The sequence below is a fragment of the Drosophila innubila genome (assembly GCF_004354385.1).
Source record: "Drosophila innubila isolate TH190305 chromosome 2L unlocalized genomic scaffold, UK_Dinn_1.0 4_B_2L, whole genome shotgun sequence".
NCBI lineage: Eukaryota > Metazoa > Arthropoda > Insecta > Diptera > Drosophilidae > Drosophila > Drosophila innubila.
Genome location: NW_022995372.1, coordinates 23097364 through 23123418, shown reverse-complemented (window position 1 = coordinate 23123418; position 26055 = coordinate 23097364). Strand labels below are relative to the sequence as shown.

Sequence of the window (26055 nt, the reverse complement as noted above, 5' to 3'; positions counted from 1 at the left end):
CTATCTTTTTGTTATTTATGCATTTTTAAAGAGAAATTGTAAATTTCACTTGCTTATTCTTTTGTTATACAAGGAAACTGAGGAGATAAAAACATACTAAGTTTTTAATAAACGACTTTATCATTAATTATACCCTTTCTTTACTTTTACCTACAGGGTACAAAGTATACAAAAATATATGAACATATATAAAACGTTACATGAAAAATTATTGGCGCTTATTTATGAAAGTGACAAATGAAAGGAATTGCATATGCAAATATGATTTTGTAATTGCAATTGCCATGAATATTTAAAATGCAGGTCATCGATTGTTCATAAAAGAGAGGGATTAATGATTGATACCTGAAATCGCTCTAAGTAAAGGGAACTGTATAAATATTAATTAAAATTATATATTAACAAAGAATGATACTAATATAATAGCTTATTGTTGCTTTATATTATAATTGATATTCAATTATTTAAATTAATAAACACGATTGTTTTGATTTAATTATTTTATAATTAACAAATCATTAACTCGTAATAAACCAATCACTTGGTTGCGATTATAACCTTGAAGGTGACCTTATACTTTAAATTTAAATTTATAATATTTTTGATGGAATGCTTGACAATAAACGAACTAAGAAAATCAACTAACATCGGAATTCTAGTATTTTGGTCACCCTTAAATTCAATTTTCATGCTGAAATCTAGGAGATTGGTCAAGGAAAATCAATTAAGTAGTCCACAATTCAATTGAACTTTACTCTTACACTCGTGAGCTTTTTCGATTTAGTTTGACAGTGACTGCTTAAAGTTTAGTTACTGAAGAAGCTTATTTTATAACTTTAAAAAAATGCAACTTAAGATCAAATGCCATTCAAGACGTCTCCCACTCTCGTTTTATTAAATACTATAGCTGAATACAGTTAAGCTGAGAGAAGAAAAATAGATAGATAGATGGGGAAAGAGAGATGGGGAATCTATACGCTCTGGACAGTGACTGGACAAGCACTAGAAAGCTTTACACTGAGTGCAATTAATTAAGCAAAGCTGAAAGTCATGCACACTAACGTCCGTTGTTTCCCCACTCCCCCACACACGCACACACACAAGTACTGAGAAAGAGAGAGACAGAGAGAGAGAGAGAGAGATGCACACACACATTTAATTGCTTACAAGTTGGAAACATGGCAAAGAACAAGCAGCAGCAACAACAATTAAAGCAACAATTGTAATAAAGCGTCAAGAGCAAAGCAAGAAAAATTGCAACAAATGTTGAACTAAACCATAAAGTGTGATTAATTGAATATTTCTTATGCTGCACGTAGCATAGAGTAGAGTTGCCCCTTTGCGTAGAATTCACTTAGGAGTTGCCCTCAATGCGAAAGTACTTTGGCCACTTGGCAAATTTTGTGCTGCTGGAAAACTCTTTCTCCACGGCAACAATGCCCCAACCACTTCCACCCCATCCTTTCTCCTTTTCCCTCTCCTGTGCTACCATTTGAATCCCTAGAACCATTGGTCGAGCACGGTAGCTGGTGGCAATAAATTTAAATAAATATACGATTATGCGTGCGTATTAAGTTGCCCCAACCGAGACCAAGTCCCCTTCTCCCCTCCACTCCGCAGCTTCCTGCGGCAGATGAGCAGAGTCAACAATGCCGCCTCAAACAATGGCTGCCTCTCCGGTTGCCGCTTGCTACTTGCCACTTGCCGCTCCCTGTGGTTGCCTCTTCTCATGGCTCGTTATCTGCTGACTTCTAATTCAGCCACAATAAATCAATGCAACGTGCTGCAACGGCAGTAGCAACACTTTGTGGCGCAAATGTGTAAGTGAACTTGATGAGTGTCTCGCTGCCCACTCCAAGGGTGTGGGGAATGTGGGGTGGGGGCGGGGGCGGGGGGCGTGGCTATGCCGCATGACAAACACAAATTTTCTCGCCCGCCACTTGCCTAATCGAAATTTGTTAGCCATTTGTGCTCATTTCTTTTATAAATAATTTTTTTAATGCTTTTTCTCTTGTTTTTGTTGTAATTTCTATGGAATTTATTTATGTATTTTCCGCAATGGGCTCGAGTTCGTGTCTCTGTGGTTATTTTTATTCGCTTTTAATTGGCCATAATACAAATTTATTGGCCCAACTTGTTAATGGCTAGTTAATGCTTTAAGTTTTGCGCTGATTTTCGCTTTGCTTGACCAAAATTTTCCCTTTCCATAGCTCATTCTCCTAGCGTGAGTTAATCAGGGATTTCAGCCTAGAGACATTAACGCTTTGAGGTTTCAAAATTAATTGAAAGCAAACAACAACAACAACTCGAATTTTATTCGGTGATATATAGGAAATACCCTATAAATATTATATTAATGTCAATAATGTTCCAAATACTATTCCGATTATGATATCTATTAAAATTTATAGAAATTCCTCCAGGGCTGATCGCCATATAAAGGAGCAGTAAAATAAATTATTAATAGTAATAAAAATGATTGTGTTGAGATCCGCCAAAAATATCTCAAAGCGTTACATACTTCCTGTTGAATTCAATAAACCCTTTACAAACAAATATAATAGTTGTAATTAATTGAAATTTTTTGCAACATTATATAAAATGGCATAATTAGTTTGTGGATTAATATAAATTTTTTTGACAGAATTATTGAATAATTGTTATTTTAACTAACAAATCAAACATGACATCAAAAGAAAAACATTGAATAACGTCACATAATAATACTGGACAGCCGGCTATCAATTGATGAATCAATCTCTGAAATATGATACACACAAATATATATAAGTATATAAATATACTTATGTGTAATTATGCATTTATCCATATTATTTCGCTTAATAATCTGTTAATTTGCGTTTCACCGTTATGAATATAAATCACAACAATTACCTGAATGCATTGTATTTAAATTACCGACATTTTATTTGCATCACTAGCATTACATTCCCCCAAGTTAATTTACTGAAAATTTATTGCAATTTTTACATTTTTTTCATAACCATATCACAAAGGAAATTGATTTAAAAATATGAACCAAAACTTGTATTTAGATTGCAAGGATTCATTTTATAAATTTGGTAAAAATTGTAAATAATTTCTGTTTAAATTTAAATTTGAGTAAAAAGTTAAAAATTTCTAAACTTGAGAAAATAAAGAAGTATTTTTTTTTAAAGCTACAAAAATATAAAAAGCACATAATCTTGAATAAATAAAAAAGACCCATATTCGCAATATTTTTTCCCTTTGAGTTTGTCCAGTAGCTGAACTTGTTTTGCTTGAGCTTAAAAACTACCGAATACTTTGTATGACACACTACCCCAAAAAATACTGAAATCGAGCTGATTATGTTACACAACATGTGCAAAATTAATACTTACAACAAAAAATGAAAATAAAATGCGTCTTTATAAAAAGAGCAATTTAACTTAGTTAGTCAAAGGCTGACAGTCAAAGGTGTTCCGTTTAGCTGGTCACCTGGTCGGCAGCTGCCACTGAAATTAAATCCTCCAATCAATTTAAACACTCTTAAAATATCCACATTGCAACCGGTTGTCATGCAAAGCAGCTTGCCCAAGACGGAGACACAGAAGGTGGCAGACACCGTTGCCAGTTAAGAGTCACAGTATCCAATGATGCCACTGTTTTATCTCTCCCTCTCGTTGTGTCTTCCTCTGATCTGTCTACCTGCATTGAACTGTCGGCATCTTTGGCTTGGGCACGCTCTGCAGAAGGCGTTCGTGTTTAAACGCGTCGACAACAACAATAAAAGCAATCAAGAATAACAATAACAACAACAGTATCAGAGACAGACCTTCAGCTGCAAGAGACAGACCCTGAGACAGAGAATGAGAATGAGACAGGGAATGAGACAGAGACTTCGACCCTTTTCGATGTGCACCTGATGACGCGTGCCAAATGTGGCAACAAAGCACTTCGAATGGATATGAATTGTTGCCCCTCCCCGTTTGAATGCTGCTACCCTTGGATGGTTTGCTTTAATTTGTTGCATATCTCATATACAAAGTATTGTAGTTGATATTTATTTTAATTATTGGAACAGATATTTAGATTTTATGAGGAATTTCGAAAATACTATTTTTAACTAGCCATTAAAAATTATATATATTAGTGTGGAACCAGGGTTATTAATATAATAAATATTTAGAAAACATATTTTAGAATATTTTTAATTTTTGTTGTTGGTTTGAGTTGTAGATTTAAACTGTCCAAACTATGTGTGTTCTCAGGGACATTAATAGCATTACTATCCCGTTCCCACATTAGTTTAAATTAATGACTGAAAGGAATCTTCAATATCAATATTTTATAGATATAAAGAATGCATATTTAAGCAAATAAAAAATTAAGTAAGACCATTTAAACCATGAAATACTCAATTTTTTTCGATTAAAGAAGTAGATGTTAAGTAAAAATAAAAAAGTTATGATATAAAATGCAAGACTATTTTTCTAGATGCACACTTCTTGTTATAAAAGTCAACTTAAGTTAAATAGTTGATGCATTTCATTGCCATGAATCATTATGAGTATTTATGAGTGTACTCATAACTGGCATTTGCAGCTTTTTTGCGTGTCGAAATTAATTAAGTCCCCCAGCTGTCGGCACGTCATATGCCGTCTCCACTACCCCTCTACCCCTCTTCTTCCCTACACTCCCACAACTACAGTTGCGTTTTTCTTCATTTTATGCGGAATCGCTTTTTAAATTTGAGTTATTTTCCTCCTTTATTTACTTTTTTTTGTTACAATATTTCACTTTCGCTTTAGGGAACGGCTATGCCGTCCTGGTCTGCAAATTGCATGTCGACGCGTGACCCCTGACAACAACAACAACAACAACAACAACTGCAACAACAATGTGAACCCGCAACACTCACATATGGATACTCTTTGTTAGAGTTCGAGTTTTAACTCCTGCTCTGGCTATAAACTTCAATTTTGAATGCATGTTTTAAGTATTTATTTGAATTCTTTGTTATACTCGTAGCTTATGGTCAGTCTGTTATTTTTTGTTTTTTGCTTTTTTGGTTTGTTGAACCCTAGACTGCGAGACTGACAGACAGGGTCAAAGCGACTCACGTGAATGCTGAGTCATTTCAGGTTCACTTTTTGTTCCTGTCGCGTGCTGTCCATGTGCGGGCTGTGGGATGTGAATTGTGGGCGTGTCTGCCTCATTTTCATATATTTTTTTTTGGGATAGTCAAAACACGTGTGTCCTTGAGGGAAAAAAGGAAAAGTTTTTTTTTTTTGGTACTTTTTTTGGTACTTACACCATATAAAACGACTGAGTATTATGCAATTCATAATGATTATGTGTGGAATTGAGCTCGTTTGTTAGCATTGGTTAAACCATGACTCTGCAGAGTGGAATATGACATTCACATTTAGGAGAGAGAAGAAAAAACTTTGTTTGATTTCTATAAATATTATAAATGCTTTCCCACAAAATCACTACATATTAAACTAAAATATAATTTCAACTTTGTTCCAAACTGTTAATTGATGTCGTGAATTTTCTAGATCATATTTTTATACATTTTTGAATTTTTAAAGAAAGGTGATTCAGTTAAATCTATTTAGTATTTGAAATTTAAATAGCAACATCTGTTAGAAAATCTCAATAACAATAAAACTAAATACATTTTAGCCGTATAACAATGCCATCAACTGCATTAAGAGCTTATTTAACAAGCCAATACGTCTCTTGTTTGTTGTCTTTATTTGCTTTGGCACTTAGCCACATTAAATGTCATAAGAGCCTTAATCAACAATAATAAAATAATCCACGTAATTGCTCAAATAAAATGCTGGCTTTCAGAGTATAACTTTGCCAAAATCCCAGAAACATAAGCATTTGCCACTTGAGGCAAATACACGAAAACACTTGAGAAAAGCATACAGAAACACTGATGAATATCAACGAGAGTTTGCGAGTGAGTGAATGAGTGTATGAGTGAATGAGTCGGTGAGTGTGCTTAGTTTTGCATAAGCCTTTTAATCAACTTTATTAAAATTAATAAGCAAAACAACTGCCGGCAACAAGAAGGACAACAACAATGCCAAAAGTGTGGGCAACAACTTAACAATTAGGACTGGTAGGAAAAATACCCAAGGGGCAAGTTCGCCGACTGTAGGAGTAGGGTATGGTTTGGGGGTTGCGACAGTACTTAATAGTAATTCAGTTAAATAATCATTAGTCAACATTTTTTTCTTCTTATTGAACGAAACCTTTTCGTGCCCCAGGGACTGAATTTACCTGAGAGCACGCGAACCGCGAAAACACCGCCAAAAAAAAAAAAACAGAAACAAAATAAAAATTATTTTATACTTTCAATGGTATTTGTGGTTTGAATTTGACTCAGAGCTGAAGCGGGTTAGGGGCAAACAGTGCGCATTTTAATTGAAATTCAAGTACGCACTTCATTTCCACTTAATTTCTGACGCTGTGACGCGTTGCCTCTACAACAAACTCCCTTATCAGATTCCCATTTCTCCACTTTCTCCCCTTTCCGACATCAGACACATTCATGCCAACTCTTATGACACAATACTGTATTTATAATTTCAACGTTTTTCGACAGCCTCTAAATCAGTATTATACTATATTGTACATTTACTCTTTTTTTTTATAATTCGCATTAGTTACCTAAACCTGAACAATTTTGGTTTCTATGGAGACCTTAAATATGCGTTACATTTTGGATATTATAGACTACAGAAAAGTGGAAATAAGAAGCAAGAAGAAAGTAGTCTATGATCTTTGTCGATAGATAAATTACTTGATAGATAAATTAGCTGTACAAATATTTCTTTTAAAGAAAAAATGAGTAGAGAAGGCAAAGAAGTTTTTATGAATTTTATAATATATTTAGGTGGAAAGAAATAAAAATTTGTTTTTCCATTTCGATTCCAAGTATTGCAAGCTAACTCTTATTATTTAAAGAACAACTCACGAAGATTTTCTTTTTAAATATAATTAGGTTCGTATAAGCAAAAAATATTTGAAATATTGTATCATATTATCAGATAAAAATGTATTAAATAATCTTTGGTTTTTATTAAAGAGAAAATTTAAAATTTGAAGAGATAGATACACTCCTAATAAACCTACTAATTTCTTACGTTTCATAAAACAAACATTTCTTAAAAGCGGCTATTATCGTTCTTCTATCAATTTTATCGTATTGCCGACTGAGCTATCAGTTAACTTGTTAAAAGCGCATTATTTATTGTTCAGTCCACCTTGAAGTCTAATTGTTTTTGAAGGCGTGGCAGGAACGTGCTGTGCATATCAATGGGCTAAAAGGATATCAGAGTTTGTTTCCAATGCTGACAATGCCATTTGTTTTAGTCCTAGTCAAGGATCGCGCTTATCCCTCACAACCCGAATGCAGAAAACCAACCGCAAAATAGAAATTAAAACAGGTTTGTGTTCGATGCTTTCAAGTGGACCCAGTTCTCTAGCTGCTCTTCTTTCCATTGCCTGCTTCTCACTTCTTGCTCTAAATATTTTCTACATATGTCAGGCTGTCAATGTTTATCTATTTTGAAGCTGCCTTTGCTTTTGCCACACGTTTATATGCGAGTGTGTGTGTGTGTGTGTGTGAGTGTGTGTGTCTCATTGACGCTCAAACACGAGCCTGAGGATTACGGTGTGCTCCTATTGATTTATGAGCACACAAATACCAATGGGTTTCAAATGTGATTGAAAACTGATAAGCGTATGCCAGGCAGGACTCGGGCAGGACTCGAGCCGCAGGATGCCGACCCTGTTTGTTTAGCTTGTTGTTATTGGCATCTACCATCTACCCAAGGGGAGAGGGGGACTATGCGCCGAGGGGAGCCTTTTCGCTGTTTGTTATTAGTGTAACTGTTAGCTGGCAAAAGTGTTGAGTGCGCGTCTGTCAAATGTGGTTGAGGTTGAGGTTGAGGTTACAGGGTGACCCAAAAGGGATATGGCCAGGGAGCTGTACCCCCAAAATATAAGCAGCTGCAGCACAATTGATGGCTTAATTTGCCACTAATTTGTGCTTATCGGCTACAAAGCCCCTAATAGCAACCTCCCAATCCCCTTTCAACTCACCTCCTCCCCACCCAACGGAACTGTTGGCGGCAGCCTGTCATCAGGCTTGAATGCTTCACTGCATTTGCAACTGCAACTGCAACTGCGACTTTGACTTGAATTACTTCGAATCCACATGAGGTGCGTACAGTTCCAGTCGGAGTCAAGACAGGCGTGCAAATTGATTTCGTAACGCCCGTTTATGGGAATTGGCAGCACTACGAGAACCAGAAGCAACCTATGTGATAAGCATATTTAGCATAAACCATTTAATGCCGACAAAGCAATGTAGCTTTAAAATTGTAGATATTTCAGCGGGTTTTCAGAAAGCACATTAAAGTCAAACGTCTTTAGAGATTCGAACACAAAACTGTTGAAAGTGGATATACAGTTTTAGATATCTGAAAAATATATATACATATGAATATCATACAAATAAAACCTATTAGATGTTGTTGTAGACTTATAGATCGATTTCTTAGTCTTTTTAAATCGTTGTATCGTTTCTATATTAAATAATTTTTTTTTTAATACAATTTGAGAACGTGCAAAGAGTTTCAATTAATTGTTTCCAAATATCCAAAGTAAAACGGTTAATAATTTAATTGCTTACAAAGCAGCAATCAATAAAAATGCAGACTCTTTTTAGTCCGATTTTTTTTTGATAAAGTTAGCTTGAGGAAAAAAAAATTAAGTACTAAATTTTAAAAAGAAATCAAATGAATATACAAAATGACAATTTCTAACTATGTTTAGTAATTTAAATTTAAGCAATATTTATAAATTGTGACTATTATTATTAATTTTACTATCATTTATTTATCCAAGTCTCCGTACTCTCTGTCTCATTCTATCAACTATAGGCCTAAATATAATTATTTGTTTTACATAGAAACCAATCTCTAAGCAACTGTCGCCAGATGTTAAATAACTAACTAAAGAGCAAATTGAGGCATTGATGATAGAACGTTGCCTATTGACAACAAACATCAGCAAAAACAACAGCAACATCAACCAACTCAAAGAGGAGTTGCCGACATTAGCAGTCTCTTGGCTTTTGGCCATCCTTTTTAGGCCGCATAAACAACAAGAGGCACAGAGAAGCAAGTCGAGCTCATAATAAAGCAATAAAAAACTAGGCAGGTAAATGGCAACTAAAAAGCCACAAATGCTACCTGCACACACAGACCACGTGTGTGTGTGTGTGTGTGTGTATTCTCTTTTTAACTTTTTTTGTTCACTTTTGTTTGGTGCATTTGGCCTGGTCTAATTTATCATCAAACAGCAGACACAAAAGGACACCGAGGACCAAAGGCAAAGTGTGGTAATGGAACAGCTGGCTTCCTGGATGGCCAAGAAGCGTTTAGATGCGGGCTGCCTACAGTTAACCTTATTAGTTTATGGCTAAATTGAAACAGGTTGTCGGCACAGTGAGTGAGTGAAGGGGGAGGGGGGCAGGAAGTACGACATTGACTTGACTTTCTAGCGAAAGGCGAAAGCAATCTCCTTGCCGCTGTCAATTTGTCAATCAATCGTGCATCCTCACACACTCACACACTCAGACACACACACATCTAACTAACGGTGTCTCCAAGTATCTATTTACACCAAAGAGCTGCACATGCAACACTCAACGAGCAGAATTTTACAGCAGTGGACATGGCACATAAAAATATACAAATTTTCCACTTTTAATATTTCTTATGTTCTGAATTTACCTCAATTCTTTCCACAAATATTGCAAAAATGTCATTATTTTAATAACCAAGCCCATTTTTAAACATTTAAGGCTGTTCCATATTTTATTTTGCTTAAAATTTTTTAATTTAAATATCCTAACACTACAGATTTTCTACATTTAAGTTTTAAAGTCAAATTAATATTTTTAAAAATATTTTTAAATAAAATGTTTTTTTTTTTTGTAAATTTTAAATTTATAAATTTGTCCTACTTGTATGGCTATGACTGTAGATAAAAAAAATTCCTCTTTGTTTGCCTGCCACTTGAAAGTGCTTATCCTTGTTTCGGGACTTATCTCACTTACAAGTAATTGTAATATTATCCCCAATAAGCAAAAGATTGATAGCATTCCAGGGAAAACAATCAACGGTCCAAGTGCCCGGCCTCATAAAAGGGGCCAAAAATTATTGAAATTGCCGAAGTCAAAGTCTCAGTCTCTCTTCAAATCTCAGTCTCACTCAGCACCAGCTAAAGGACACACGCTTTTCTCAGTCTCTCCCTTTCTCTCTCTTTCTCTGTCTGTCTCTCTCTCTCTCTCTCTCTGTCTCCTTTCTCAGCTATCTGGGCTAGTTTGTGCCGCTGGCTCTGCTCATCATCACTTGAGTAAACAATGTCATAAAATCATCAATCAAATGTGCGTCCTCAGACTCTACTCGGACACGGACTCGGACTCGGACTGCGACCTCATCCTTTGTCTTGGGCTATTTGTTTGTCCGCCCGACTGTTAACTGTTAAAGCAAACACACGACGACGCACTTTCTTCCTCTTCCCCTCCCTCGGGGTTCCTTCGTTACGGTAGCTCTTGACCTGAGATTGGGTTGTGCCTCAGACTCAGCCTGCTAATACAATTAAGTGTTATATTTGTTGTCTTGGGTTTTTATGCGACTAGCAAATTGTTTTATGGGCGTGCCGCCTATCACAACACACGGAGAGAGAGAGGGGGAATGGGAGATGAAGAGAGACATTCTCCGACTATTATCAACGAAGGTAAAATGCGCTACCCACTCTGATTGATGCTCAGCGTGTTGTCTGCTGTTCACATTATCGCCTTCATAATGATAAGGCACTTCTCTCTTAGTTTTGGTTGAATTTTCAGGATAATAGTTTATATCATAATAACACAAGCTACTTGTATAAATAAGACAACTTTCAAAATTCAAATAAAATAATATTTCGTTGCTCGAGAATGCTCGACTAGCAGATGTCCTGTACTTAGTTTACAATATATACTGTATAAAAATCCTATCAAAATTAAAAAATATAGAAATAATCCTATTAAAAATATAGACGTTTATTATTATTTCAATTTTAATATACCTTTAATTGTTTCAGAAATACATAAAATAGATACATTTTTGTAAGATACTTGCTATAAATAGGACTTTGATTTTATAATGTATATTTTATAATAGTCGTATAAATATTATTCCTATATATGTATTATAAAGAAAGTATTATTAGAGCATACAGCCCATTATCTACAACTGGCACACACATTATCGCACACATGTATAGCCGCTCAGCAAGATCCTTGTGGATGACCCTCAATTCATTTATTATCATTCGCTTTTAAATAATTGCATCTTGACATTCTCACATTAGGTAAATGTATGTATTAGTGCAACAAGCTGCTGCCCATATCATTGTTGTTGTTGCTGCATCTAGACCAGAAATTAATTACATCGACCTATCCAGTGAGGAATTTGTTATCCTCGTGCCAACCTTTGAGCAGCAGCTGCAAATGTTTCCCCTCATCGAACCAGCACGTGTTGTAGGCACAACAGAGCGCTGTTATGTTAAAGCGCTGTTAAGCGTACACGAACAGCGTATAAGAGTGTAGTACGCAGTAGTTGACGCTAGATGGAGCCACATAGCTCGTCCGGCTGTCCCTTCGTTTGCCTGTTATTCGGCTATGTTGTAGCATAAACGGCAATTGTTCCACGCATCGTTCGTATGGGTTCGCCTCGTTAATGCAGCCGACAGCTTCGTGTGTTGACCGAACGCACATCGTGCGTTTGTTGCATGCGCTTGTCTTGTCTATGCTTATACTTGTATGATTCAGTTTGATTTAGTCTTTCACGACGCGTGCAACGTAACGGAACGTCAGTCACGGACGCCCACAAAAAAAAAACATACGAACGCTCTGTGTGTATTATCAGTCAGTCAGTCGGTCAGTATCAGACGCTGCTATCCAAATTTACAGTTAGCTTCGGCTCCGCTTCGTGCTTCTCCACATCGTAATGCTGTGCAGTGGGTGTTGTACTTGTGTGCGTGTGCTTGTGTGTGTGACCGTTTGACGGTTTGATTTGAATTTCGAGAAATATTAATCAAAGATGCTGCCGATCGGAAAAGCGCAACAAAAGGGAAACGAGAAGCGCGTGTAATCGAAATCGAAATCGTATTCAAAATAACCAAATGAAGAGCGCATTTGTTGATAAATGAACTGAGATTAAAACGAGACAAAATCGTTCCACAAATTTGTTAGCATTCGTGTAAATTGGTGTAACCCCATCTCACTCGCACACCCGCGTGTGCTTGTGCTTCTTTGTGTATGTGTGTGTGTGTGTGAGTGTGTCTATATGATTGTGTGCCTAACAATTAATTAGCATTTAAATCGCTCATTTATCAGTTTCGGCCTAATCAAAAGCCAAACAGAAAAACCGAAGAAAAACCGAAAACCGAACAACATTCTACACTCTTCTTCTTCGCCGCCCTCTGAAATTGGAAGCGTAGGAAAAAAGGGTTACGGGTAAGATTTGTTCACCTGCAAAAATTAGCATAAGACAATTGTTAAGCGAATTAAATAAAAAAAAATCCCCGAATTTGAATTAATTCCGCGAATACTCTGAAACATGTGGGTGTTAAGCAAGAAAAACAATATGAAAAAAGCAAATTCTCTGGACATTTACATTCTTTACAAGAACCCAAAAAAAAAGACCGCCTCTGCCATTCGAAAATAAACAAATATTTGCATTAAATAAACACAGTGTCCTCCCTGCTTCTGCCCCTGCCACGCCTCCCGCCTTCAAAATGGTATTCCTGTATCCCCAATGCGGCTGTTGTCCCTTTTGTTTTTCTATTTTTTTTTTCTGTGTTTTTATTTTTTTTCGGTCATTTGTCTTTTTGGGTCAGCAAATGCGTCCAATTTTTCCGCGCGAGATTTTCAACAGTTGTATATTTGTTTTTCTCCCTATCGTTGATGTTGTTGTTGTTGTTGTTGTCACGGCTGCTGTGCGTGGGCTTTCCACAAGTTTTTCTCGATTATTTACACATTTTGCCAGCGAAATTTCTTAACCCTTTTCTCTCTGGTTACGGTTCATGTTTTATCTCCCATGCCTCAATTCAAAAGAAAAACTCAGACTTAGAAAAAATAACAATGGATTCCCCATTAAAAGTTTGATCTGATTTCATTAAACATTTGCTTAGAAATGTCTCCATTAAGTAAACGATCCTAAGCTGAGATTTCAATTAGATTAGCCATCAAAAAAGGTGTTGAATGTGTGACGAACAACTGGAATCCATAGATAAAACCCTATAAAAAAGAACTATTTAAATACCCTGTTAAAAATAGAGCATAAAGTTTCTATTCATACAAAATAAATACATACTTTTTTAAAAGTAGTTTCCATTGTATATTAGCTTTTAAATCAAAAAAGATTCCTGCAAATAAATTTTAAAGAATTTGATTCAATAAAGTTCTATACAGTCATATTTTTGTATAGAAAACTATATTTAAACGCTTTCAAATTATGGTTGTCAAATTGGGTTCAATTCTTTGAACTGATTGTCGGTTTGATTGACAGAAATATTAAGTGTTTTCAATTCAATGAGCAGCTGAAAAGATAAAAGCTAGAAAATTTTGAGGTTATTTATAATTGATCAATGATCGTTATAAAACTATATTGTTCTTCATTTGTTCAATTTTAAGCTATTCAACGATCTATGTAAAAAATTAATGAATCTACGAATTCTCAAGATTAACTTTTAACAAAGCTTTAAGGTGTTTAAAAAACATTTTATATTCTTTACATGGAATGTATTTTTTGAGTCGATCTTCGACCTCTAAAATGGTTCATCTTTATAAACTGTATTTTGAAGCTTTTTAACTCTAATTGACTTAACCCAATATATGCCGCAGATGAGCTTGACCTTCTCAAGACCCGCCCAAAATATGTGATGCTAATGGTCATGAGTTGCGTATTAGAAAAATCCCTTGACTCATGTCTGAATTTTTGTGGCACACACTCAAAGTGGGCGCCTCTCTTGCCACTTTCATGAAAATTAAATAACAACAATAAGTGGTAGAAAGAGGAAAGAGATATCTTTCAGTTTGAGTCAAATTGATCCCAATTGTCAACGATTTAACGCATTTGTGTCGATCGTTCGCTTCGACCAGGCTATTAGCATCACAACAAATTAACCTGATGGCCGAAAGGGGCCAAGACAAGCACGTCGCGTTGTCTGATGTTGCAGGTTCTGCGGGTGTTTGTGCCATAAATCTTTGGCAACGGCCTCGTCGCATCGCATCGCATCGCATCGCAAATGAAAATAGCGCATTTACAAAATATTTTCATTAAAATTGAGAATGGAAAAAAATAAAAGAGAGAAAATATATAAATTGTAAGAGGGCTGAAATAACAGGGTCAGGCGAAAAGGCAGCATAAACATTCATCAATCTGTCAGTGGGGCCTGTCAGCTGTTTTAAGCACCCACAAAGTGCTGTTGAGGCAGCAACAACAACAACAACAACACAACCACCGCATTTCAATAAAAATTGAAGCGCCGATGAGAAAACCAAAAACAGAAAAATCCCCGAAAAACAAAACGAAAAATGGAAAATGTAAATGTTAAAAGGAAAATGTTTCAGCTCGGTAAATGCATTCCTGTCTCTGCTTGTCTACCTTATAGATGCGAGCTCAGACCCATAAAAAGAAGATGAAACTGCTTATTTTTTTTGTTTTTTGTTTTTATACTTTACCTACTTTTTTGGCTTGTCTCGCCACGCGCAAAACGTGCGCCAATCAATTGGCCCAATGAAGTAAAAAGCCAGACGGAATATCACAAAAAATAAAGAAAAACCGTGTGAAACTTAACGAATCCCACGGCAAAGACAAATTAAAGTAAAACAAAGGCAGGCGACGAGAGTTGTCTTAAAATTAGAGACAAAGGCAATTTGTCTTTGGCAATTGTTCAATATATTTACAGCGACGCGCTAAAGATACAGGCATTCACCAAATGTATCTGGCAGATACATTTGATGAGCAGCATCTTCTTCTTCTTCTTGTTCGTTTCCACCCCATCTTTACATTGACTATTAAGCACGCGTGTTGATTGATTTTTATTTGGCTCCATTTCGAGATTTCCATTGCGGTTTTCCCAATATTCCTGCCCTTTGCATTTTCCAATGTAAATGAGTCCTAGACTTGTCGAAAAAAAAGTAATTGTTGAGGCAAAGTCAGCTGCTAAATCAGTCGACACTTGAGCTGCATTTTTCGGCTGTCCGTCTTGGGGTGAGTTGTGTTTATTAATTACACCCAAAGACACACACACACACACACACACACATAAGAGTGAAGTGTATCTGCTAATCCGTAACTCTAACCATATTTGTATTAAAGTAGTGCAACTTATTGGGGCGTGTGAACCATTATCTCTCTCTCTCTCTCTCTCTCTCTCTCTCTCTCTGACTTTCTCCGTCACTTTGAACTTTTCTCAACACTCTCGTAAATAGATTTCAGTGTCACTGTGCACTTAGTAGTTGCTATGTTTGTTGTTTCTTGTTGTTGTTTTGCCACACAAATTGATTGATTTTATTTGCACTCCCCCCACACACGATGACTTTAACATCCACTTCCAATTCCACTTTCCTCTCAAGACCCCCACAAATTGCTGTGCGTGTCTGTGGCTTTTAGGTGGGCAGAAGAGGGAGGGGAGGGGAGAGGAGAGGAAAGTCGGCCTTAGGTGGACTAGTTGAACACTGACATATTGCGGTTAACTCATTTACACAGTCATCGTCTTTACCCTTTTGCCTTCTCGGTGCTTCTTGTTGATGGACGTGGCGGTTATGATGCAATGACACTAGCTGACAGCGACCTCTCAATATTCGATTGGTTTTGCAGTGAGATAGTGAAATTATGTCGAGCTCACAGCTTGAAATATTACAAAATTCGAAATTCTATTCTCTATGCTCTCTCAACATATGTTTGGCTCTCATTTTTAGTTCGTTGCAAGCTTTCAAATCTCTACAAATTTATTTGCCTAAAATTTTAAACTTTCAAAACAATATCTAAAATGTCATGAGCTTTACATTTTCAGGCAGCTTAATTTAGATTGCTCCTCAAATTATATGTTCTTTTAATATTTACTTGGCTTTCATTTTGAGCTATTGATGATTACTTGAATGGGCTTTCAAGTATCTTATTTCTGCTGTCAAAATATAAAAGAAAAATAAAACTAGTTATGCCAGTTGTTATAATGAACTTTCAAAACAATCAAATTACCTCATTCTGTTTGCCATATGCTTTAAATGAGCTTACAATATTATTGGGACAAATCTAGTTATTAGTTGATTGATCTTTAAACTTTGATTAAACTTTAAGCCAGTGTCATTGGGTTAAATATTGTTTTACCCCTATCATTCGTCTTTCACCCTCATTTATATTTTTAATTTGCCTTTGTGGTCTAGTTATGGAGACACTCAGTATTACGCTTTGCTGCATTTGTCTGGTTGGACTGCCTTCACTTTTATTTCATTTTTCTACAATTTGTGGCGAACATGAAAATCATAATTGCATTATTGATAGCCTAGCATCGACGCTTATATTCTTCTCGTAATAATAGAGCAAAAACAAAATAAAATCTAAAAGCACGTCGACATCACTGGAGTGTACTCCTGAGATGCCAGGGTTGTCATGCATAATTGATGTCTGTTTCTGTGACTAAAACACAGAGTAGAAAAAATCTCAACCAAATTTATGAAATATTCCCAACTGTCAAGACCCTTGTCGATTTCTGCTCTGGCAATTCATTAAAAATACTTATTCACATGCTGAAAATCATAAAATGAAAGGCAAATATCGTGCAGGCAATTAAGTTGAACTTTCACTATGCACACACACAAGCACACACATTCCCACACACTCTCCCACATACACTCCCTTACACATTTCAGAACATGGGCTGTAACATTACATGACATTGAACAATTTATTCATTCATAAGAATTTTCAATTGTCAAGAGTAATTTGCTAAATTATAATGTATATACAATATTAACAAAATTTTATAATAGAAACACATTTCAGTATTTTTACTGAAAGTACCTATATTTTTTTAAGCAATATTGAATTACTATTTTCCCTACTTCAAGGTGATGTTATTCAATAAATTCAATTTACTGTTAAGAATTTATGCATTACGGAATGAATTGTGAATTATTTTCAATCCCAATCCATCAAGCTGTTAGTTAGAAATATTATATAAATTACCATATATTAGAAAGAGTTAAATAATGTTCACACAAATTTATAATAATTACATAGATGATATGATTGAGTAAATCAACTAATCTGAGAATTTATAGGAAAATATGCTCAAAAACAATTCGATTTATGCATAAACAGAATTAAAATCCATGTTGCGAATTATCATGCATAACTCATAAGAATTAAACACGCTACAGCAAGCGAGCAAAAATAGAAAAAGATATAAAAATAGCAATGAAAAAAAGCAGGCCAATAAACAAATGTGAAATAAAACGGGGACAAAATGATGAAAACCCGATGGAAAAACTGCAACATTTCCATTGATTGACAGTCAAATTAGCGGCAATCAAATGGAGGTCTCGCTGCTCGTATGTCAGATAATTTATAAAATTATTATATGATAGCAAAAGCTACCAGCTGAAAAGCCATATCAATCAAATAAATTATGGAATGTCTGAAACAGAGAAAGAAACGTAAGAGGGGGAAATATAGAATCAATCGAATAGATACAAATGCAAATCAATATGGGCGAAATGTGTGCAGCAAACAATCAGTCAGTCAGTCAGTCAGTCGGCTTGTCTTTCTGACAGTTGGGTCTAAAAGCTTCAAGTGGCTCTAATGTGCATAAACATGCCAAGGGGGGGGAGAGAGGAACTGCTGCCAATGTCTCGCTTGATTTGTTGACGTTTTGTAGCCTTTGAATGGGCGCCACCGCCAACTGCAACCTAATTTTGAATCCAGCAAGTGGCGCTACATCAAGCATAGCAATCATATGCTGTGAATACTCAAGCACACACGCACACACTCACACACTCACACACACACACATACACACATACACCCACAGCAGCTAGGGCAGCTCTGCATGTTTACATAGGCATCATCACTCATACGTCACGTTGCCCGACTACATATCAATTTGGCACGATGTGTGTGTTTGTGGGTGTGCAGGGTGTGTGCTGGATGATTTGTAATAAAATACTATAGCTGGCAACACCGAAAAACTCAATTGCATTGACGTTTGCATAAATATTCAGCTTGCAGTACTTACAGCATTTTCCAATTTTCCCCCCCAAGTTTATAAATTTATAATTCAAACTCGCACAGTGGCTGCTGTTGATATTTTATAGCACTTGCTATTGCTACTGCTGTTGTTGTTATTGTTGTTGTTATTCTTGCTGTGCATTTAGCACAAAATAAACAAATTAGAGAGAGAATATAAACTCGCCAACTCCAATGAGTTTTCACGAGTTTTGTTTATAAATTTTGCTTCGCCTCTTGTTAGTTTATTAGCTGAGATTTTTTAATGCGCCCCTTGTTTTTATGGCCTGGCCATTTGTGAGGCCTCCTCGTCCTCTTGTTTATGTATGAGTAGTTTTGAAATCGATTTGGCAACGCAGCAAGTGGACGGAGACCCTTTCCTTTTGTGCCTTTCATGCAAGTTTTGCTTTTCTTAATTAAAAGAAAATACGTCGAGCTTCAATTTGTTGTTCGTTTGATTTATTAATTGGTTTTAATTATCGGCTATACTTCAATTCGTTAAGTTTGTGCAATAGCTTAGGGAAGAGAAGTTGAGCTGGAGGAGTATTTCTTTGTTTTTGTATCTTCTGTGAATTCCATCCTTTTGCAATGGGAACCCTGGCGTATACAACTATTTCCCAATGCAACTCGAAAGTTAGGAACCTGTTCATTATCATCGCATTCTATATCATCTCTGACTCCATCTTCATCAACATTTTTATGACACTTTTCACAATCATTCAGACCATCAATATTTATTAGTGCGTCACAGCACTTCATAAACACTTTGTCACTGGTCTTCTTTTTGCAACAAGCTATTTCTTTAACCGTCGTGAGCTTATCGCAATTTCGCAAATTACACGTCATTGTTTGTATGACTAACAAAGTTAGGAGAAAATAAAAAAATGTTCTCATCTCGCCTTTCCAAATCAAACTAATCTGGAAACTCTGAGAATGAATAGTTAAATTAAAGCATGCCAGACTGAATTTTCTATGCTTTGGTTAATTACAAAATTATAAATAAAAATTTCAGAATAAACCAATATTTAACTTTCGCATTTATTTAAAAACTTTTTTTTTTAATTTACTTGACCTATTGAGCACAGATTATTAAGCTTATTATTTTTATAATTACAATAAGAAGTTGAATATTACATTATAAGACATTAATAAAATGTTTTAATCTTTAAAATCAGTCTTTTACTATTTACTGATTTGAACGATTAGGAAATTTCTTTCGTTTACATTTTTTTGTTATTGGATCTACTTCACAGTCAGGTGCCAAGCTTTTACCAAGACCATAACACTCAGTTCTCACTTGATCGATAAGTAATTTCTTTGAAAAAGACTCCCTACACAATTTGCAACTGTTTTCAATATCCATCCGCTTAAGAAATTTACAGCAAATTGTGTATCGTTGATCTCGCTGTGAAAACTCCTGTCTTATTTTACTCCTCATGCAGGTTAACTTTTCGGTGGTTATAAATCCAATATATCCAGTGTTCTCCAAACTGCAGATCTGTGTAATCCACAGCAGCAAAGCCAGAAAAATTAATGCTTTCATCTCAACGATCGCAATTGAACTGATTAAAAAAAATAAAAACCTATTCAAGTTGCAAATAATAAGGGTAAGAGCAAAAGAGTTTATTTATAAACGTATTTGTAATTTATATACATACACATACAACAAAGGCGTGTTTATTTATGTATTATTACACTTGTCACTTAATCTGAACTCAAGAAATTATACCTAATAATAAAAATAAACAGAATGATTTATTTAAATACATAATTTATTTATAAATAAATAATGAGTATAAATAAAAAATTAAATAAATATTTAATTGTACTTGATTTGTTTACGTTTGTTTCTTACTTTAAATTGGCAAATGACTTGAACTTTGGCACATCATAAATTTTCGTGCTCTTCGTCGCTGTAATAAGAATTGAGTTTAGAAAAACAAAATTCAATTACTGCCACAAATGGTAATCCGAGAAAGCATCTGAAACTGTACCAGCTTTCACAGAAGTACTTGAATTTATTTTATTTTACGTTTGCTATTGTCTTGGGGCTAAGAATTGAAACATATTCGAAACAATCATACAGTGGCTCTTGTAATTGATAACTTTACTGTTTCCATAGTGTCGTTGTAATGCCATACTTTTTAAAAAGTCACACATTTCTGAATGGGCCAGACCTGACAGCCAATGAAGAGAAATGTAAAAGTATCTTGACATTGTTATGTTAGCACAATTTTATTAACACGGTCAGAAAAAGGTTGTGACCGCTTGGTCACTTGTAGGGTTTGACTTTGGCCTAAAGCTGCCATATACAGGGAGGTGTATTGGGGGCTTGTTTGTGACTTGGCTCAAATTACATTTGAGTCTTGTTACGCTTTTCATTCAAGTTGACGAGCGAAAATGTGCTGCTATATTCTAATTACAATTGGGGCCATAAAAATAGCTTGCACCTTAGGTGCCTATCTGTTCATTCGATTACATTTTGCCGCCACTTAACGGCCAAATTATGCAAATTAGCCGAGACACGCGAATAGCGCGAGTTTCCCCTCCCTCAACTTGTTTTCTGCTCTCCCTGTTATCTGTAAATTCCCGCTGACTGCATGGCATTTGCTTTGAAATTTGTTTGAAAAGAAGACGTGTGTGTGCACCTGTCTGCCCAAAAAAAAAAAAATACGGAATAAAAAACAGCATGAAAATACAAAATAAAAGACATAAGGAACTAAGGAAATACACACCCCAAAAGCAGGGCAGGGTATGGTTCTGTGTGGAAGTGTTACCATGGCATTTACCAGGGGTTGCTTACAACTACATCGACAACTACAACTACCTTTATCTGTATCTGTATCTGTATCTGAGTATCTATGTATCTGTCATCTACACAACGAACAGGGAGACAGGCGGACAGACCTATAGACAGATACACATGTACTGTAAGTCATTGGGGCATTTAGGGGCTAGTTAGGTCTGTGCACATTTCAAATGGGGCCTTGGGCCGGGCAAATATCGCATGCTATTCGATTTGACAATTGTTTTTAGTATAATATATGTCAGTCAATCAAAAATATAGCCAAACACGGCACATATGTTGCAACATTACAAAAGACATCGACAAGAGAATGGGAAAAGATGAAATGGGTTTGGTTTCAATGCCTAAACATTTATTGGAAAATAAATTAGAATGAGAATAGAAAATATTAACTTATTATTTTAATCATATATCAATAATTAAAATAATTAACACAAGATCATTGAAAATGATCGTTATCGTTATAGTTAAATGGAAAATGGAATCAGAATGATTATTATCTATACTTAAATAAAAGAAAATCAATAATATTATAATCTATAGATAGTTATTTCAAGCTCAGTTTCAAATACCCGTAATTACATAAATTGCCTGTTTATTTAAATTGTTAAATTGCTCCTAATCTTCCGGCTGTTAATGCATAAGCCAAACGTCTATTCAAGCCAAGCAATTGGCCATCAATTAGAGGTAGGCAGTGTAGCAAAAGGCCAATGTATCTAATTTAGACAAACAGTCCAGTGGCCCCAGTCAACCAGTTAAAGAAACCTCTAAGCCCACCGCCCACCCACACAGTGCAAATGGAACGGAAATAATTCATGGCTTCTATGGAAACCAAATGCAAAGGCACAAAATGTAAGCTAAAACCAAAAGCAGATCCGTAATCGTAATGGTAGTAGAGGTAGAAGAGTACAAAGCAAAGGCAAGAAGATAAATGACCAACAATTAGTCACACCTTCGATGACAATCATCGAATGATTTTCAAATGAAATGAAAAGCCTCTGGATGTTAGATGGATCGAGAAAATGTATTGGGAGATGGATCGGGGTAATAGGAGACGAGGTTTCGTTGCCGTATTTGAAACGGATTCCGATTTGGATTTCAATTTCGTTTGTGATTCACATTTTGGACAATGGGCAAACTAATGAAATTTCTTTTTGTTTTCAAACTGAGGGCGTGTCTTTGTTAAACAATGAAGGGAGACAACGCCTAATTGCCCATGAGTATAGATCTATGTGTGTGTGTGTGTGTGTGTGTGTGTGTGTGTTTATAGCAGACTTTGGTGTTGATGGTAATGGCACATTGACACATGTGCCACATGTTGCAAGTGTACGAATATGTCTATGTGTTTGTGTTCCGTTTTGATTAGCGGCATGCCATGTCAAACAACAATTTGTAGGAGCGCATGACATTTGAATGATGACATCGACATCGACATCGACAATGACAACGACAACGACACAGGTGGCGCTTCCGCTTGACGCTTGTTTTCGGCAACGCAGAGCCAGAGCCAGAGCCAGGGAAAGAGAAAGAGAAAGAGAAAGGAACAGAGATCCGGAATAATAACCGGGGAGGTCTGGTATCCGTAATGTCTCTATTATGGCGTGCTAAACAAGTGACGAATTGCATGTGTCTGTCGCATCGATGGGGCGTCTTTAGGCGTGGCCGACAAAAACAATTATTGCGATGATGACGATATGCATATCAACCAGTGTTGCCAACTAATCTCCACAGTAACAAGGAAGAGATCACAAATAATAATTATTTTCGTTTATTTTAACTCAAAAAATCAACGACTAAGAAGAAAGATACAAGAAAAAGAAAAACACCATAATGATTGTTTCCATGATATCTTTACATTTTTTTCTTTGATTCAAATTTTTTAGATTTTTATGGATTTTCATCAATGTAATGATTATTTTTGAGTAAAAAAAAAATCAAAATTCCCATATTCCAGCCCTGATTATCATCACATCTGATTTTTAGTTTTTTTTTTATCAAAATAGAAATCAGTGGCAATTTATAGCTTACGCGTAGAACTTTTTTCAAATTTTGTTGCATGTACTTAAAAAGGGAACTCAGAGAACCCACAACGTGCAACAAAATTGGAAAAAAGCTCTACCCGTAAGCTATAAATTGCAATTGATTTTGATTTTATTTTTACCAAAATAAAAATGAGTTGCAATTTATAGCTTACGGGTAGAACTTTTTTCCAAGTGATGATTATATGTAATTTTTTTTTTTTAACCAAAAATAATCATTATCATTGATGAAAATCGATAAAAATCATGAAGTAGTGGTTATATGTAATTTAAAAAAACTAAAACTTACAATGATTACGTTCTCTGGTAATAGCACAAATCGATCAGAAAAAGACAACAACAAATTATAAATAACCTAAAATTAAATAATTGTTAAAGTTAACAAATAAAAAAAAATATTATATTTATATTTATAATGACAAAAATAGGAAAAAAATTAAGTAACGTGTATAAAAATGTCTGAGGGACCTAAAAGAATTATTTGATTCAATATTTAAAGGGAGAAAACCTCAAATCAACCAATATTTATATTCTTATTAAGACTTTGTTAGTACAAAAAGAATTTGTGCTAATCATTCTTTAATATGTATACTGTATTATTTAGTGAAATTGGCTAAATATATAAATTATTTGGCTTAGTTTTAAATCAGCATGGATTTAATATTTTAGAAATTAAAAAACAGGAATAATTTCCTTATGCATGTTTTTTTATATTGTTTAGCTAACATATGAAATATTTAACCAGAAAAATTCTATATGGACAACACTGATAGTGTTCACTATATTTCTCACCCACTGACTCACACTTATTCTCTCTCTCTCTTCTTCCAGATTGAGCGTGACTTTTGTATGAATCAAACGAGCACAATTATAACTTCAATGAGCAAAATGTTTGCCTGCTTCCATTTATTCGTCGTATTTCTCCTCATTGGGATATTGAAAGGTAAGTGGGTAGAATCAAAAATCGTGCATGTATAGATATGTGTAGGTGTGTGTGTGTGTATGTGTTTGTGTGTCAGGGTGTGTGTGGCATGTTGCTGCCTGCCGGCTGGTGGTCAATTATGTATTTCGCTTCGGTCAGCTTCATTTGTCGCCTGCAAGCTTCGTCATTCAATATGAAATTTCACACTTTGGTTGACATTTCAAATAGCAAATGGCCAAAATGGCCAAAATGGCAAGGGGTACAGAATGGTGATTGGCAGAGGGGGTGGGGGGTTCAGCTGGCTGGCAATGCGGATAACTACAACATGACCCCAGTCGCTTAACGCGGCGCCGTTGACGCCGCATGCCTCATAAATTAATTTACACTTGAAACTCTGCGGCACTGTGCAGCCAGAAACAGCAACAGCAGCTACACAAACAACAACAACAATAACAACGGCCACAACAGCAAAAACAACAAAAACAACAGCAACCGCAACAATAATGCTTAAAAGCTTAAAATCAAATGCAACTGAATCTGCCGCCACCCATGGCGAATGGCGTTGCAAAAGTCTGCGGTGTTTTGGGCCAAGTGCAGTTCGTTATGGCCACATTAAAGATTGAACTGTGCAGCAATTGCCATTGTTGTTGCTGTTGCTGTTGCAGTTGCAGTGTTGCATGACATTCCGTTTAAGGGGAAACAGTGAACTAGTGAGCACCATGGAGTAAAAGTGAAAGCACGCTTGAAAAACTTAATCAACACGTTTTAATAAACCTAATTAAGTTAATAATTAAAAGCAGCATTTGAAGCACCGAGCAAATTTAAATATGAAAATTATATATTTTATTTGTTTCTTAATTCTTTGAATACTTATAAAATTTTATTGACATGTACTTTCCCATATTTATAAATGTAAATGAAGACAGTTTAATAGTATTTAGTGGTTCTAATAAATATAATTTTAAACAAGATATTTTTTGACAAATAATGATTAACACGTATTTCAATAATTTTTTATTTATTTAAAACAAATCAGGAAATAATAACAGAACCGTTACCGTAACAGATATCCGTTTTTCCGTTGTCGGTTGTAGCGGTATTATATTGGTTTATGAAAAACTTAGGTTTATCTTGATAAAATACATAGCATGACCAACTACTAACTTTTATAGCTTTGTCCAAACTGAACCGATTTTCAAGCGGAATGTCATTTTGATCATGGATATAAATTCTATTTATTTCAATTTATTTAATTTCGTTGAAATATTTTTTTCGCCATTTTGGATCTATTAAAAGTTCGAAATATTTAGCGACAAGTTTCTATTTTTCACCTACAATTTAATATCTTTCTTTTTCATTCAGTATCTTGCATTTCCAAAAAACCACTTACGAGTAGTTGCAACTGTTTCTAAAAATCTAAATTTCCACCATAGACCTTGAATTTTGAAAATTCGATTTATTGCCTTGTAAGTAAGCCGCTTTTCCGTTGAAAATCTCGTTCAGAGTGCGGCCGATTGAGGCGGGAAAACCGCTGGCTGAGTTTTGAACCGCTAAGCTGCAAGTTGGGCGCGAGTTTTGACGCAGTGGCGTCTGCGGTAAGTTATCAAACACATATGAGGGAGTTGCCCAGGCCAGCTGGTGGTAACATCATCATCTTCATCCAAATTGTGATCATCATCGATGATTATAATGATAATAGCAGGGGCCACGCGTCTGTTTAATTGAAATTGACGCTTACTGCGTTTGGTTTCTTCACACTGGGAATTTGTTTATGAACAAGAAGAAGTCGAAGAGGAAACATCAAGTTGCTGCGGTGCCGCAAAATAACGGCAACGTCTGTCGTAATAATTGCTGCAATTGCATGTGTTTCCAAAAGATTTGTCCCCAAAATCCCAGCCCCAACCCCAAACTCAATGGTTTCCCGTTTCCCTTCCC

At 35.5% G+C, this 26055-nt stretch overlaps 1 protein-coding gene across 1 annotated transcript in view; it reads left to right on the top strand.

Moving 5' to 3' along the window:
* Positions 1-11891: 11891 nt before the first annotated feature.
* Positions 11892-26055, top strand: part of LOC117781357 — a 79360-nt gene continuing 65196 nt past the window's right edge. Inside the window, exons 1-2 of the mRNA XM_034618104.1 lie at positions 11892-12577; positions 24030-24141. Coding sequence (XP_034473995.1) covers positions 24048-24141 — 94 coding nt within the window. The 5' untranslated portion in view covers positions 11892-12577; positions 24030-24047. The remainder of the gene's footprint in view (positions 12578-24029; positions 24142-26055) is intronic.